At 40.9% G+C, this 17973-nt stretch overlaps 1 protein-coding gene across 1 annotated transcript in view; it reads left to right on the plus strand.

Moving 5' to 3' along the window:
- Positions 1–17973, plus strand: part of ELMO1 (engulfment and cell motility 1) — a 551203-nt gene that overhangs the window by 208177 nt on the left and 325053 nt on the right. The window contains exons 12-13 of the mRNA XM_027102174.1: positions 491–613; positions 2042–2173. Of these exons, the coding sequence (XP_026957975.1) occupies positions 491–613; positions 2042–2173 (255 nt within the window). The remainder of the gene's footprint in view (positions 1–490; positions 614–2041; positions 2174–17973) is intronic.

The following is a 17973-nucleotide window of genomic DNA, read 5'->3' on the forward strand; positions in this document are numbered from 1 at the left end:
TTGAGAAGTGGGATCACTTGTCAGAGACAGTGGCAGGGTTAAGATGATGGCAAAATTGCTTACAATACATGTGCACCGTTCATTTCTCTACTGCAGGCAAGGGATGCTTCTGTTGTAGAAATCCACAGTTCTTCTCAAGGTGCTTTCATTTCAGGCACACCTTCTCTTGGTTTATATGGAGGTAATCACCACCGAATTTCCACTGCCTTCCCCACCTCCACTCTTCACTGCACACAGTAGGTCTTTTCTCCACTTCTGGCCTAAAGAGCAGGAACCTTACTGGGTCCTGAGATGCAAAGGAATGCTCCAGGGTCACCTGTGTACTCATCTTTCTCCTGAAGGGTGGTTCCACCCACTTACATCCCTCATGCTTCCAGATAAGGACTTCTGAGGTTCTGCTTGACATCATGATCAGGGGGGTAACTTAGGTTATTTGCTTTTTCTTTCTTCCTTTGTTTAAAAAAATTTCACTTGTAAACCATCTCCCTAGCATGTCATCCGAGCTCAGCGGGCCATCAACAATGAAATGGCACACCAGCTGTACGTGCTGCAGGTGCTAACCTTTAACCTTTTGGAAGACAGGATGATGACTAAGATGGATCCCCAGGACCAGGTGAGTGCTCGTTAGACAATGGTAAAAGCACATGAGGGAAAGAGTGTCATTAAAAGTCTTTCCTTGGGCTACTTGGAAACCAGGAGGTTTTAGGTGATGATAATATTATTTTATTATCATCTCAGGACTTAAGGGAATGGATTTAAAATTTAGGTGAATCTAGGATCAGAGAATAAAATAAATGAATTATTTCATTATGCATCAAACACATGCATATTCTTTCTTTATTGGATAAGAAAGCTTGACGTCACATGGCTGCAAACATTGGCCCTTGGCCCCAATACCTTCAACGGTGATAGCTTTGGAGTCAGGTTCCCAGAACACCTAGCCACTTGGTAGCTCTGTGTGAGATTGATTCTGCAGGCTGAAGGAGTAATTTCCATTCTCCAGTGATCAGTGCCACGGGTGGAGGTCCCAGGTTACATCTGATTTCTGGGCTTACATCTTTGTCAGTTGTCTCTTTGCTATAATTCTCTCTAGGTCTCTGGTTGTTGTGCATGAAAAGTTAAGTCTCGATCCAAAACGCTTTGGGGGAACTTTACTGTGTGAGGACGGAGTGAGAGGAAACAGCTGGGAGCCCTGCTGTAGCACATTTTCAACTTAAATAGCGCTGCAGCTTTGGAAAGGAAAACACTCATTACTGGCACGTGAGGGTCTGATCTCTAGCAGATGTGGATGCACATGCAAACTGTGTAACCACCGCAGCACTTCATTCATGGCGTGAGGCCATGAGATTAGGAATGATGGAGAGGCTTCGAGCAGCTGTCTAACATGCCCCACGCTTTTGGCAAGACCAAGTGCGATCACCCCAGAGAGATGCGACTGTCTTACTACTTCTAGTACGAAAGGCAATGTGCCTTAGGGTGAAACAGCCCTCCCTGCTTGGAAATTGCCTCCTTTTATCTAAAAGATACATTTTTTCTTATTGTGGTTAAATACGCCTCACAGAAAATTTACCATTTTAACCATTTTTAAGGTTTGTTTCTATGAAGTCACTTCTCAGTGGCGTTAGGGATCCCTTGTCACTTACATATTGTTCACAAACCTTACGGGCCTCTTGCTTTATTTCTGACAGTACAGGAGTCCCAGGTCCTCTAATTTTTTTTTTTTTTTTTCCAATCACAAGCCTTCCATCATATTTGGGGCTCTCATTTAGAACTTCACGAGGCAATTGATATCAGTGCTCCAAGTGGTTTTGCTGTGAGGGTAATTGTGGAGTAAAGCCAGGGCTGACCAGCAGGGAGAGTGGCAGGAGGAAAAGAAGTATACAGAGCTGTAACTTAGGACATTGGTTGCCTTTTATCGGTTTTTCTTTCTCCTGTATGCAGTGATTCATTTAGACCCTGGGGAACGAGGGAGTAGATGTAACGCCACACAGTGAAGGCAGCTCTCTCTCCCCCTCCCATTTTTGCTCCCTAACCCCTTCAGGCTCAGCGGGACATCATATTTGAACTTCGAAGAATTGCTTTTGATGCAGAGTCTGAACCAAATAACAGCAGCGGCAGCATGGAGAAGCGCAAGTCCATGTACACCCGGGATTATAAAAAACTTGGCTTCATTGTAAGTAAGACATCTCCAGTAAGCTCTCCTTCCAGCATCCCGGGGCCTGACCTCAGCCACATAACTGATGTCTCCTCCAAGCGTGTGGTCCTCTTGTGCCTTACAGAATAGTTTCCACATTTTCCAGATGTTTAGCTGGTTTAAACAAGATCACATGAAAATCTCTTCTGGCTGCAGTGAAATGGAATAACTTGCACAAGTGTGACTAATACTGAGTTTGTTTATTCAGTTCTGATTAAGTGTAACCAAGAGTAGTTAGCTCGGAAAGCATCTAGACTTCATTAAATCTACTTCACAAGAGGCTTAAGGTTCTATTTGAATTAAATGGGTGATGGCAGCTGTGGGATGGATCTTATTACTGGGCTAGTGATTGGATTATTCACATACATCGATTTCGTATCAAAATCAAATTGAGTCTCCTGAAATTTAATCACGATCTGATTTATGCAATTTATATTTTCCTAAAAGTTTTGTCTTGCTACGGATGATGATATCTCCTAGATTTTCTTTCTTTCAGTTTGCAAATCAGAACACAGATTGTCCTGAATATAAACTGTTGTTCTTGTTTCTACTTCTGGTCTATTCTTGCTTTTATCACCATCATATTTCTATATGACCTTTGGCTAATTAATCTCAAATTCTGAAGGTGTAAATTTGGGTTTCTTGTTTACCTCCTTCATAAGCATCATAAATGAGATTTCTGGCTTCAGTGATTAGAAATCACCAGGCATTATTTTTTTAGTTTTTCACACACACACATTGTATTTTATTTTTACAAGAGATAAATAAACTGACACCAAGCATTGTAAGTGGATGACCACAACAAAAGCAAGAATGATTGCAATTACCAAACACGAAACACACTCATACGATTGTCATAATATTGACATTAAGTCCACTAATCCTCCACTGTAACAGCTCCTTTGCAGTGAAAATTGATTTGTATATTTTTTGCCTCTGAGTCCTTGTGGGATTTTTTTTTTATTCAAACAGAAAGTCACAAAAATTATAATCATTCTCATCAGTTCACTCAGTCCCATGTGATTCTTTTTATCTTGATCTTTTGTTAGCACTTTTATGAATTCATCAGTTTTCCATTAGAGTTCTGAAAATGCTTATTCATTCAGCTCAACAGCACAGTCCGTTACCAGAAACCTGTACTTGTCAGAGTCTTTTCCATGAATTCCTTGAAGATGAAAACCTTTTATAGCAACATTTTTGCAAAAGGATCAGAGCACACCCAGAACTGTCTGTAAATGACAAAAGACTTAAAAATGACCGCGGTTAAAGATTTCATGAAAGTTCATAATAATGCAATTGACAAGGAAATTTAGTTATTTCTGAGATATACATTTTAAAGTAATGACTAGAATTTTGACTTATAACATTATACCAGAACATATAAGATTTTTAGAAATTTCATGTCATGTCTGAAACACTTATATTAACATATTTCCATACAAATAACCCAAAGAAAGTTTAGTAGTTGTTTTTGTTTGTTTCCTTGTTTGTCTTTTTATACTGCAGGTTCTTACTAGTCATCAATTTTATACATATCAGTGTACACATGTCAATCCCAATCGCCCAATTCAGCACACCACCATCCCCATCCCACTGCGGTTTTCCCCCCTCGGTGTTCATACATCTGTTCTCTACATCTGTGTCTCAACTTCTACCCTGCAAACCAGTTCATCTGTACCATTTTTCTAGGTTCCACATGCATGCGTTAATATATGATATTTGTTTTTCTTTTTCTGACTTACTTCACTCTGTATGACAATCTCTAGATCCATCCACGTCTCTACAAATGACCCAATTTCATTCCTTTTTATGGCTGAGTAATATTCCATTGTATATATGTGCCACATCTTCTTTATCCATTCGTCTGTCGATGGGCATTTCGGTTGCTTCCATGACCTGGCTATTGTAAATAGTGCTGCAGTGAACATTGGGGTGCATGTGTCTTTTTGAATTATGGTTTTCTCTGGGTATATGCCCAGTGGTGGGATTGCTGGGTCATATGGTAATTCCATTTTTAATTTTTTAAGGAACCTCCGTACTGTTCTCCATAGTGGCTGTACCAATTTACATTCCCACCAACAGTGCAAGAGAGTTCCGGTTTCTCAACACCCTCTCCAGCATTTGTTGTTTGTAGATTTTCTGATGATGCCCATTGTAACTGGTGTGAGGTGATACATCATTGTAGTTTTGATTTCAGTTTCTCTAATAATTAGTGACGTTGAACAGCTTTTCATGTGCTTTTTCGCCATCTGTATGTCTTCTTTAGAGAAATGTCTATTTAGGTCTTCTGCCCATTTTTGGATTGAGTTGTTTCTTTCTTTAATATTGAGCTGCATGAGCTGTTTATATATTTTGGAGATTAATCCTTTGTCCGTTGATTCGTTTGCAAATATTTTCTCCCATTCTGAGGGTTGTTTTTTCATCTTGTTTATGGTTTCCTTTGCTGTGCAAAAGCTTTGAAGTTTCATTAGGTCCCATTTGTTTATTTTTGTTTTTATTTCCATTACTCTAAGAGATGGATCAAAAAAGATCTTCCTGTGATTTATGTCAAAGAGTGTTCTTCCTATGTTTTCCTCTAAGGGTTTTATAGTGTCTGGTCTTACATTTAGGTCTCAAATCCATTTTGAGTTTATTTTTGTGTATGGTGTTAGGGAGTGTTCTAATTTCATTCTTTTACATGTAGCTGTCCAGTTTTCCCAGCACCACTCATTGAAGAGACTGTCTTTTCTCCATTGTATATCCTTGCCTCCTTTGTCATAGATTAGTTGACCATAGGTGCGTGGGTTTATCTCTGGGCTTTCTATCATGTTCCATTGATCTATGTTTCTGTTTTGGTGCCAGTACCATATTGTCTTGATTACTGTAGCTTTGTAGTATAGTCTGAAGTCAGGGAGTCTGATTTGTCCAGCTCCGTTTTTTTCCCTCAAGACTGCTTTGGCTATTCGGGGTCTTTTGTGTCTCCATACAAATTTTAGGATGATTTGATATAGTTCCATAAAAAATGCCATTGGTAATTTGATAGGGATTGCATTGAATCTGTAGATTGCTTTGGGTAGTATAGTCATTTTCACAATATTGATTCTTCCAGTCCAAGAACATGGTATATCTCTCCATCTGTTGGTATCATCTTTAATATCTTTCATCAGTGTCTTAATAGTTTTCTGCATACAGGTCTTCTGTCTCCCTAGGTACGTTTATTCCTAGGTATTTTATTCTTTTTGCTGTAATGGTAAATGGGAGTGTTTCCTTAATTTCTCTTTCAGGTTTTTCATCATTAGTGTATAGGAATGCAAGAGACTTCTGTGCATTAATTTTGTATCCTGCAACTTTACCAAATTCATTGATTAGCTCTAGTAGTTTTCTGGTGGCATCTTTAGGATTCTCTATGTATAGTATCATGTCATCTGCAAACAGTGACAGTTTTACTTTTTCTTTTCCAAGTTGTATTCCTTTTTTTCTTTCTCTTCTCTGATTCCTGTGGCTAGGACTTCCAAAACTATGTTGAATAATAGTGGTGAGAGTGGACATCCTTGTCTCGTTCCTGATCTTAGAGGAAATGCTTTCAGTTTTTCACCATTGAGAATGCTGTTTGCTGTGGGTTTGTCGTATATGGCCTTTATTATGTTGAGGTAGGTTCCCTGTATGCCCACTTTCTGGAGAGTTTTTATCATAAACGGGTGTTGAATTTTGTCAAAAGCTTTTTCTGCATCTGCTGAGATGATCATATGGGTTTTATTCTTCCATTTGTTAATATGGTGTATCACAAGGATTGATTTGCGTGTATTGAAGAATCCTTGTGTCCCTGGGATAAATCTCACTTGGTCATGATGTATGATCCTTTTAATGTGTTGTTGGATTCTGTTTGCTAGTATTTTGTTGAGGATTTTTACATCTATATTCATCAGTGATATTGGTCTGTAATTTTCTTTTTTCGTAGTATCTTTGTGTGGTTTTGGTATCAGGGTGATGGTGGCCTCATAGAATGAGTTTGGGAGTGTTCCTTCCTCTGCAATTTTTTGGAAGAGTTTGAGAAAGATGGGTGTTAGCTCTTCTCTAAATGTTTGATAGAATTCGCCTGTGAAGCCATCTGGTCCTGGACTTTTGTTTGTTGGAAGATTTATATCGCAGTTTCAATTTCATTACTTGTGATTGGTCTGTTCATTTTTTCTGTTTCTTCCTGGTTCAGTCTTGGAAGGTTATATCTTTCTAAGAATTTGTCCATTTCTTCCAGATTGTCCATTTTATTGGCATAGAGTTGCTTGTAGTAGTCTCTTAGAATGCTTTGTATCTCTGTGGTGTCTGTTGTAACTTCTCCTTTTTCATTTTTCATTTTATTGATTTGAGTCCTCTCCCTCTTTTTCTTGATGAGTCTGGCTAAAGGTTTATCAATTTTGTTTATCTTCTCAAAGAACCTGCTTTTAGTTTTATTGATCTTTGCTGTTGTTTTCTTTGTTTCTATTTCATTTATTTCTGCTCTGATCTTTATGATTTCTTTCCTTCTGCTAACTTTGGGTTTTGTTTGTTCTTCGTTCTCTAGTTCCTTTAGGTGTAAAGTTAGATTGTTTACTTGAGATTTTTTTTGTTTCCTGAGGTAGGCTTGTATAGCTATAAACTTCCCTCCTAGAACTGCTTTTGCTGCGTCCCATAGGTTTTGGATCGTCGTGTTTTCATTGTCATTTCTCTCTAGGTATTTTTTGATTTCCTCTTTGATTTCTTCAGTGATCTCTTGGTTATTTAGTAACATATTGTTTAGCCTCCATATGTTTGTGTTTTTTACGTTTTTTCCCCTGTAATTCATTTCTAATCTCAGAGCATTGTGGTCAGAAGAGACACTCGATTTGATTTCAATTTTCTTAAATTTACTGAGGCTTGATTTGTGATCCAAGATATGATCTATCCTGGAGAATGTTCCATGTGCACTTGAGAAGAAAGTGTAATCTGCTGTTTTTGGATGGAATGTCCTACAAATATCAGTTAAATCTATCTGTTCTCTTGTGTCATTTAAAGCTTGTGTTTCCTTATTTATTTTCATTTTGGATGATCTGTCCGTTGGTGTAAGTTAGGTGTTAAAGTCCCCCACTATTACTGTGTTACTGTCGATTTCCTCTTTTATAGCTGTTATCAGTTGCCTACGTATTGAGGTGCTCCTATGTTGGGTGCATATATATTTATAATCGTTATATCTTCTTGGATTGATTCCTTGATCATTATGTAGTGTCCTTCCTTGTCTCTTGTAACATTCTTTATTTTAAAGTCTATTTTATCTGATATGAGTATAGCTACACCAGCTTTCTTTTGATTTCCATTTGCATAGAATCTTTTTCCATCCCCTCACTTTCAGTCTGTATGTGTCCCTAGGTCTGAAGTGGGTCTCTTGTAGACAGCATATATATGGGTCTTGTTTTTGTATCCATTCAGCAAGCCTGTGTCTTTTGGTTGGAGCATTTAATCCATTTATGTTTAAGGTAATTATCGATATGTATGTTCCTATGACCATTTTCTTAATTGTTGTGGGTTTGTTTCTGTAGGTCCTTTTCTTCTCTTGTGTTTCCCACTTAGAGAAGTTCCTTTAGCATTTGTTGTAGAGCTGATTTGGTGGTGCTGAATTCTCTTAGCTTTTGTTTGTCTGTAAGGCTTTTGATTTCTCCATTGAATCTGAAAGAGATCCTTGCCAGGTAGAGTAATCTTGGTTGTACGTTCTTCCCTTTCATCACTTTAAGTATATCATGCCACTCCCTTCTGGCTTGTAGAGTTTCTGCTGAGAAATCAGCTGTTAACCTTATGGGAGTTCCCTTGTATGTTACTTGTCATTTTTCCCTGGCTACTTTTTTTTTTTTTAACTTCTTTATTGGAGTATAATTGCTTTACAATGGTGTGTTAGTTTCTGCTTTACAGCAAAATGAATCAGTTATACATATACATATGTTCCCATATCTCTTTCCTCTTGCATCTCCCTCCCTCCCACCCTCCCTATCCCACCCCTCCAGGCAAAGCACTGAGCTGATCTCCCTGTGCTATGTGGCTGCTTCCCACTAGCTATCTACCTTAGTAGTAGATAGTGTATATATATGTATATAGTATATATACATATATATACATATATAGTGTATACATATATATACATATATAGTGTATAGTGTATATATGTATATATGTCCATGCCTCTCTCTTGCTTTGTCACACCTTACCCTTCCCCCTCCCCATATCCTCAAGTCCATTCTCTAGTAGGTCTGTGCTTTTATTCCTGTCTTACCCCTAGGTTTTTACATTTTTTTTTCTTAAATTCCATATATATGTGTTAGCATACGGTTCCCTTGCTACTTTCAATAATTTTTCTTTGCCTTTAATTTTTGCCAATTTGATTACTATGTGTCTCGGCATGTTTCTCCTTGGGTTTATCCTGTATGGGACTCTCTGCGCTTCCTGGACTTGGGTGGCTGTTTCCTTTCCCATGTTACGGAAGTTTTTGACTATAATCTCTTCAAATATTTTCTCGGGTCCTTTCTCTCTTCTCCTTCTGGTACCCCTATAATGCGAATATTGTTGTGTTTAATGTTGTCTCAGAGGTCTCTTAGGCTGTCTTCATTTCTTTTCATTCTTTTTTCTTTATTCTGTTTTGCAGCAGTGAATTCCACCATTCTGTCTTCCAGGTCACTTATCCGTTCTTCTGCCTCAGTTATTTTGCTATTGATTCCTTCTAGTGTAGTTTTCATTTCAGTTATTGTATTGTTCATCTCTGTTTGTTCTTTAATTCTTCTAGGTCTTTGTTAAACATTTCTTGCATCTTCTTGATCTTTGCCTCCATTTTTTTTCCGAGGATCATCCTCACTATCATTATTCTGAATTCTTTTTCTGGAAGGTTCCCTATCTCCACTTCATTTAGTTGTTTTTCTGGGGTTTTATCTTGTTTCTTCATCTGGTACATAGCCCTCTGCCTTTTCATCTTTTCCATCTTTCTGTGAATGTGGTTTTTCTTCCACAGGCTGCAGGATTGTAGTTCTTCTTGCTTCTGCTGTTTGCCCTCTGGTGGATGATGCTATCTAAGAGGCTTGATGGGAGGGACTGGTGGAGCTGACTGTTGCTCTGGTGGGCAGAGCTCAGTAAAACTTTAATCCACTTGACTGTTGATGGTTGGGGCTGGGTTCCCTCCCTGTTGGTTGTTTGGCCTGAGGCAACCCAACACTGGAGCCTACCTGGGCTCTTTGGTGGGGCTAATGACAAACTCTGGGAGGGCTCATTCCAAGGAGTACTTCCCAGAACTATTGCTGCCCATGTCCTTACCCGCAGGGTGAGCCACAGCTACCCCCCGCCTCTGCAGGAGACCCTCCAAAACTAGCAGGTAGGTCTGGTTCAGTCTCCCCTGGGGTCACTGCTCCTTCCCCTGGGTCCCGATGCACACACTACTTTGTGTGTGCCCTCCAAGAGTGGAGTCTCTGTTTCCCCCAGTCCTGTCGAAGTCCTGCAATCAATTCCCACTAGCCTTCAAAGTCTGATTCTCTAGGAATTCCTCCTCCCGTTGACAGACCCCCAGGTTGGGAAGCCTGACATGGGGCTCAGAACCTTCACTCCAGTGGGTGGACTTCTGTGGTATAAGTATTCTCCAGTCTGTGAGTCACCCACCCAGCAGTTATGGGATTTGATTTTACTGTGATTGCACCCCTCCTACCATCTCATTGTGGCTTTTTTTTGTCTTTGGATGTGGGGTATCTTTTTTGGTGAGCTCCAGTGTCTTCCTGTCGATGATTGTCCAGCAGCTAGTTGTGAGTCTGGTGTTCTCGTAAGAGGGAGTGAGAGCAGTTCCTTCTACTCTGCCATCTTGGTTCCTCCAACCCAGGCATTATTTTATAACTGCAAATACTCTTTTCTTGAATTCACACACACACACACACATACACACATATTAATATTTATTTATACACATTGGTATCCATGCCTTATTGTTATTTGGGAAACCTTGTCTTTCATGGGAATTGTCTTTGAAAATGTTTCCACATCAGGTACGTGGGTTGTTTTTCATTACTGAAGAGTTTTTATTATTTGGATGTACTACAGTTTATTTAACCAAGCTCTTTTACTGAGTGTTTAAGTGTTTTGAAATTACCAAGAAGTCCATAATTAACATCTTTGCCACCCAGTATTTATGTACATCCATGATCATGTTATTAGGGTAAATCTGTGGAACTGGCATTTCTATGGTATATATTTTTAAAGCTTTTAACATCATCAATTTGCTTTCTACAAACATTGAGTAATTTCCACTTTAACCAGCGGCGGATCAGAGTAACTGTTTTATAAACCTCTCCTATGTTTCTTAAACTAAAAAAAAACAACCTAGTAATTTGATGTTATTCCTTTTATACTGGTAGTCTTAACATGTCTTTTCTAATAAGAATACTTGAGAAGCATTGTATTTAGTTTTGCAACTTGCTTGACAGAGGTATTATGACATCATTTTTGTACTGTCATATCCCAAATTTTGACTTGGACATTCCATTTGACCTTTTAGCTGAACCTATTTTTCTAAATTTTAGCAAAAAGTTTTTAGCAAAAATCTCTCTTACCCTCAAGTCATATCAAAATGGCCAGGGAAGAGACCAAGGTGTGTACATTTCAAAATGCTTCCCCTTGATCCTGATATTCTGTCCTGGTGGAGAGCCTGGTTGTAGGGTACCTGAGTTACTGCCACTTCATTTTTACTTGGATTTTACTTGGATCCATTTTACTTGGAGTTCTAGTGCATTTGAACTATGTAGAAAATGCAAAATGATCTCTTTATGAGTACTGATCCCTGGACTTGAAGTGTCTTTACCCCAGGTCCTAGTGGTTTTTGTTGGGGGCAGTTGGATCTCAGAATGGACAGTATTACTTCTTTTCCTGGGCATGTGTATGAGGGATGGAGGAGAGAGGGAAGTTGGGGAAAGCCCACTTGGTGGGACTCGGATTCTCCCAGGTTCTCGGGTTATTACAGGTCCCTAGGAAGGATATACACAATGGGGGTGGGAGCTATGAATTACCTCCTTTTATTTTCATGCTCTGCTCCTGTGTGAAATCGCTGGGATATCCCATGAGCCAAATTGAGTGATTTCTCTCAATGGAGCTCCATCTGTCTTAACATGATTGTTAATTCCTTCCACAGTTTGCTATTCGGGAATATCCTACTGTCTTAGTTTTCAGTGTCAGATGAGTGTTCTGCTTCATGAGTACTTTATTAAAAACAATGCATTTTTAAGCTGAAAGTTAATTTGATGTGGTTTTAAGGCCTTTAGTACTTATGTGGCCTCCACTCCAAGGACTTGAAAAGTCGTTTTAGAAAAAGCAAAGGCCTTGAACAGAAAATAACCAAAGGAGAGTGTCGATGTCCTTAATTTTTCCCCAGTTCTTTTTTGAGTTTTCAATTTAGTCCTTTCTCTGAAACTTCTTCCGGGCCACGATCTTGTATCAGAGGATGGAGAAATTGGAAAGACTAGTCAGTAATGATTTCTAATGCTAGAAATGATGCAGCTGCTTTCGCAAGCAGTGATTTTCACTTTTGACTAACCCTCAGTCACCAGAAAGAGACAAGCTGCAGTGATGGAAACACATGTTCATTGTGCCACCTAGAGGCCATTGTGCAAAGTGCTGAAAGCTGCTTGAGGACCCTCAAGTGTCTGGCCACGAAAGCTCCGGATGCTGGAAGCTGCCCTGGTGCAAGATTCTCTCTGTGCTTCCAAAGGAGGAATAATCTTGCCCGTTAACTCCTTACTGACCTCCTTCCTGTTACCTCCTTCAGAAGCAGTTTGAGATTTGGATAACCTTCTGGATCTCCTTGAAGGAAAGTCAATTCATATGAGATTGCTGTTTCTCATTTCATGTCTCCAGAGTAGGCAGTGCCCAGGAAGTGTTAAGTGACAACTTTTTGGAGTTGAGTGGGCCTAGATTTTAATGCCCTCCAGCCTACTTCCAAGCCATTTACTAAAAATAAGCCATTTATTAATAACTGGCCAGTGGGGCAGTTATTTAACCTATTTGGGTGTCAGCTTCCTCAGTGTGAAACTGGGCAGGCGCTCTTCTACTTTGCGGCTGTTTCAGGGCCCTGTGAGACCATCTGTGAGCAGCTGGCACTGTGCCGGGCACAGCGGATGCACCCAGCAGACGGCATTTCCCTTCCTTGCTTTTTGGAGAGCAAGGAAATCATAGTCAGCTTTTCAAGTTTTCCAAAGTAGAGGGGCCATTGCTCCAACAAGGCAAGAAGAACAGTTTGTTACAGGATAATAAAGCACAACACCTTTGAGAAGGCACGTGGGCCTCACATTTCTTCCCAGCACAGCATCCCAACGGAGCAGATTTTTCTGGTGAAATCATTCTAAAATCTCAGTCTGAAGTGGCTATATGGCTTCTATGTTTAGTCCTAACACAGAAAAGTATTTGCTTTTAAAGCAAAGCTGCTTATTCTTCTGAGATCTCTTAGTTAATGGTTTCTTAGTTGCAAAATGGACATGCCTTTGTAGGTTTCCCGGTAGGAAGACAGGGTCAGCGTTGTCTGAGTTAATACTAATCTCATGGGAACATCTAAGGAGGGGCATGTGTACTTCTCAAGGTGACAGGCAGATTCTTATGTTTAGAATGATTTTATTTTGAAAATGGGGGAAATGCCTATATACAAACTATATGCCCTGTTGATTATAATGACCAGAAGCTGTGCAACACGGTTTTCATACTCTGAGGAGTTGAATTTCTGGCCAGAGACCCTTCAGAATGTAGCTGTCTTGATGTCGAATTGACAGCTTCTCTATTTGTGGATTTTACCTTTGTCCGGTCTATTGGACAAACATTAAAAAAGAGATGTCTGTAGTTCATTTTTCTGAGCCCTCTTGGACCAAGGCTGACGTTAAAATTGGACAAAGCTGGGTTTTTTCCGAGTTCCTTTCTTTTCTTTTTCTTTAGCTTGACTGGGGCTAAGATAAGCTCAGTTTAAAAAAGAAACTGCTTCTGAACAATATAATGTACTTTAATATGAAGCGTTTTGATAAACATTTCCCTTAACATTTTCAGATTGTCTTAAAAGAAAAAGATGGCTAAAATGTAAAGGTGGAAGAAAGTAACGGGAAAAATTTTATTTCAGAATTAAGACTCTTTTAAAATGTAGGTTTTATTGTATTCAGGTGTGGTAAGGCCAGCAGTGTCCCTGGGGATGGTTGCTGTTGAAAAGACAGTTTGTTATTCATAGTTCCCAAGAGGAGGGAGCATGTCACATCACACAGGGACACAAGGGAAGCACCAGGGTTGGTCAGGAGGCAGAGGGAGCCAGGGGAAAACACAGGCAACAGCCTTTGTTGTGATTTCCACGGGAAAACCGAGGCACAGAAGGTAAGTAGGCTCAGAATTGGCTACTTTGAATAATCTCCTTGGGTTTTGGAACCTCCCTGCTACCCCTAGTTGTCTGGTACCTGGCCCTGTGGTCATTAGGGCAGGGGGATGGTGGCCCAGAGTACAAAAGCCAGCTAAAGGAGGTTGTTGGGGAATAGGACCTGGGTTGGTTGGTTTGCATATGAAAGGCAGGCTTCTTATCTCTAGGAAGTAGGTCACCCTGCGAAGGGGCAGTCCCTCTAATGTCAGCAAGGACCCAAGATACCAAAGCATCAGAAAGTACAAAAAATGAAAAAAAACATGATTAATACAGATTTATGTTCAAATTTTTAAAGGATTTTTTACCTTCTTAGGTGATAGAAGACAATTATGCATAGTTGCACAAGTATAATTCTACATAATTACATATGCAGTGCTTGGTGTCATTTTAATATATTTTTTAAATACAGATGGCAGGGAGTGAAATGAGATGCATATTTATATATCTCTTCCTCCATCTCCATCTCCATCCCTGTTCCCATATCACAGAGGAAAGCATCTTAGTCTAAATGCTACTAGAATTCAACAGCTACTGGGAGAGTGTGACATTGGGATTAAGCTTGTCCAGGGCTGCTCCTGACTCTGTCACTCACAGGCTGAGTGATTCCGACAAGGTACTTGACATGGTCATGAATCAGTTTTCTTGTCTTTAAAATGGGGCATGTTAGTTGATTCTATCAATAGGTTTGTTGTGTGGATTAAGTGAGTAGATATTTATAAATCATACAGAACGGTGCCTGGTCATAGCAAGAAGACTACGAATTTGGAGGCTGTTATGATGATGTTACAACCACTATTAATATTATTATTGGAATGTTGCCCAGTGTCCCATGACACTGTGACACACAGTGATGGGAGAATGTGAGAGTTGTAAGTTGTCCCAGGAAGATAGGGAGAAACTGCATGGTTCAAAGTAGCAGTGAAAGATGAAGGAATAATGTGTGCTTGGGAAACTGCAAGTAATTTGTTGTGGCCAGTGTTTATGTTGCCTGGGGACAGAGAAGTAGAGTTTAATTGCAAGCGAGAGACAGATCACAGAGAATTTTAAATTCAGAGGGGTTGAAATATGCAGTCAGTCTTCACGGATTCCATATCCGCAAACTCACCTATTCACTAACATTTATTTGCAACCCCCACATCAGCCATTGTGGTGCTTTCATAGGCGTTTGCAGACAAGCAGAGTGGCAAAAAATTTGAGTTGCTGGGCAGGCCCATGAGGTCAGACAAGGTGGCTCTCTGCCTTCTTGTTTCAGCTCATAGTGTAAACGAGCGTCCTTTTTGCAGTCTAGCTGGGGCCGCGTTTTCTGAAACCTTGTGCTTTCTGTTGGTGATTTTGCTGTTTAAAATGGCCCCCAAGCATTGTGCTCAAGTGCTGTCCAGGGTTCCTAAGTACATGTAGGAGGCTGCAGTGGGCCTTAAAGAGAAAATATATGCATTAGATAAATTTCGTTCATGCATGAGTGATAGTGCTGTTGCTGTGAGTTCAGTGTTAATGAGTCAACAGTCTGTGTTAAATAGTGTGTCCTTAAATAGAAACGCGTGTAAAACAAAGTTATATATTGATCGGTTGACAAAAGTCTTGTGACCAGGGCCTCGAAGGAATCTAACCCTGTGTTGCCCCAAGACCGATGGCTCAGTGTTCGTTAATTCAGGGTTTGTGGTGACTTCATAGAACATAACTACAGGAAATAAGGAGAATCAATGTACTTTAAGTCCCTGAGGAGCTTTCAGGCAGGGGTGAGCCATGGAGAAGAGAATCCCAGGCGGTCCTAGGCTCAGTTCTCTCCTAGCCACGTGTCCCGTACGTTTTAAGTGGGGAAGAGAAAGCCTGTCCTTCGCTAGCTCACAGGCGTGTGAGGGGTTAACAGACATTTGCAGAGCAGGGCAGTGCTCAGGACAATGGGACTGGGAGGGGCAGAGTACTGTAACCTACTGTGACTTGAGTCATTTATTTCAAGAAGCTGCCTTGAAACTGCTGCTGTACCAAAATACCACGTCCCTGAAATCAGGTGAATTTTCGTTCTCCCATCAGTTTTCATTCTAAACGCATTCTACACAGATGAGAACTCAGCCTATGGTGGACCTGGCTTATATCTCAGCATCACTCCTAACAGGACTTTCTTAAAGGTTTTGTCACTGAGAATGTGATTCAGTTCCTTGGAGTACAAGGACAGCATTAGGAAGAATCTAGAACATACGGAAAATAAATTTGAACATTTACCTAGTTTTTGTGGTCCTCAACCCCCTTTTGCAACAAGGCATACCTGGAAACCACAAGTTAAAGCAGATTTTAATAAAGAAAATCACATTTTCCCATAGGAATGATTAAATAATTGGGATAGTATTCCTAACCAAGCACCCTGCTTTCAAATAGTTTAAGATATGACCCATAAACAACAGGCATACAAGCAAAAGGACAAAAACTAATATTTTTTTCAGTCATTTATTGAAATTCTGTAAGTTTCAGCCACACGGGATTCAGGAGGTCCCCGGGGGGGGGCTGGAGCCCTCTGTGAGGAAGCTTTGGCAAGTAGTAGCCAGTCCGCCCAGGTCCAGGCTATCCCTTCCACGAGGGACCTTCTGCGGACGTTGGTGGAGGGATTACTGAGACCCCTGAATGTTTAGGTTCGGTCTGGGTGGACTTGCAGGCACATACTGCATGCACCTATTCCGCAGAACTAGATCTGTTTTCTGCCTCATTGACAGTGTGCTCTGGCCCATTCTGATCAGAAACCCCCTTTCCCTACTTAAAATGCAGCAAAACCCCAGTCCTAATCATTTCTAGTCTTGCTCCATCTGGCTGTAAACTAGCCAGGAGAATCCAGTTATTAGTGAGGCCTGAGCAGAATCAGCCACTAGACGGTGCAAAACCATAGCCATTGACGACTCCCAGCCAGACCGCCCCCTCCCCCCAGACTCGGAGGACCAGCCACTGGGACACCCAACTGCATTACAGCTCTGCTTATCAGCCTGCAGAGTGTGAAGTTGTGGGACCAAGACAGGGGGCCTTAGGATCTCCTCGGGAGGTCTGTTTAGCCTCAAGGCCCTGCAGAAGCTAGGACCATTCTAAGATGCCCAGCTGGCCTCCTTGTTAAGCGAGATTGGCCTGCGGTTCATGGCACGTGAGCATTTATGTAGTACCCACATCTCCTGACTCTCATTCCCAATTATTTTTCCTTATGCTGTAGTGAAAGTCTTTTATATGGGGCATAACAATCTATACAGTCTAATATTGTCTTCTCTCTTAACATGGAAATGCAGGAAAGAATGCACCGGAAATAGAATATCCAAATAAATATTCACTGTAGAAACAATAATGTATTTGGGGACTTAAAAATATACATAATTAAAATGTGTGACAGCAGTAACTTGGAGGGGGTAGGAGTGGTAAATTGAGTCAAAATGAACGAGCATCACTGGGATGTGGTACAAAGCTGTCTGGGGAAGTTTGAGCTGATTCTTCATATGTATTTCTCAGGTGAGTAGAAACTTAGAGATGCACTTTTCAACTTTTTCTTTTAAGTAGCCACTTCCGGAGTTCAATGTTCAGAGATGTCACTGAAACTTCCGTCTTGATGGTAGGGGGTACTTGAGCCTCTGAGACATTTTTTTCCTTTTATCTCTGCCTTTCCCTTCCTCACTTCAACAAAGAGCAAGGGGGGTGCTGAGAGGAAAAGCAACCCAAGGAGAGCATTCTTTGAGGATTCCCATAGTTTAAGCCAAAACTTGCAGGCAGTTCTGTTGGTCACTTCCTTGATTGGCAGCTGAGAGTCCTGTCTTTCCAGTGACTCCTCATTACAGGTGAAGAGAAGACCACCATGGCCAGGGAGGGCTCTGCGGTGTCTTTCTTGGATGTTTTCGGTAAATGATACGTAGCATAGCACGTGCTGTCTTCACATTTGGTTTTAAGCGCAGGGACCGTAGCTTTGTTGAAGTTGTAGCTGCACATAAAGAAAAGGAAAAGATAGCTTTGGAAAGTCTCTGGCAGAACCCAGGAAGATTGGATATCGGGCTTTATCTCCCCATCATTGAACCGAGTGGAGCAGGTCACCAGACAGAGCTCCTGCACGGTGGGCTCTTCATGTTGGTATCCGCAGCCTCGTAGGGCCGCCTCCATCTCAGGGTAGCGTCATCTCACTTGCTAGTGATGCAGAGAGATACCAAGAAGTCCCATGTAGATCACTTGCAGGACTTTTCTTCCCTGTCCCTCCTTTGCTGTTCGGCTGGAGTGGGAAAGGATCGTCCAAACAGGCACAGTGTGTCCGGCTTGCTTGCAGGGGGCAGCCCTCACGTGTGCTCCGTCGCTGACAGAAGTGACAAGTAGGCCCGTTTCCACTGCCTGCCTATTACATCAGGGCTTGTGCTGTCGCTGCCATTTCCATCAAGTTGGTGGC

Source organism: Aethalodelphis obliquidens, unplaced genomic scaffold (assembly GCF_003676395.1).
Source record: "Aethalodelphis obliquidens isolate GAN/ISIS:26980383/991018 unplaced genomic scaffold, ASM367639v1 scaffold5, whole genome shotgun sequence".
Lineage (NCBI taxonomy): Eukaryota > Metazoa > Chordata > Mammalia > Artiodactyla > Delphinidae > Aethalodelphis > Aethalodelphis obliquidens.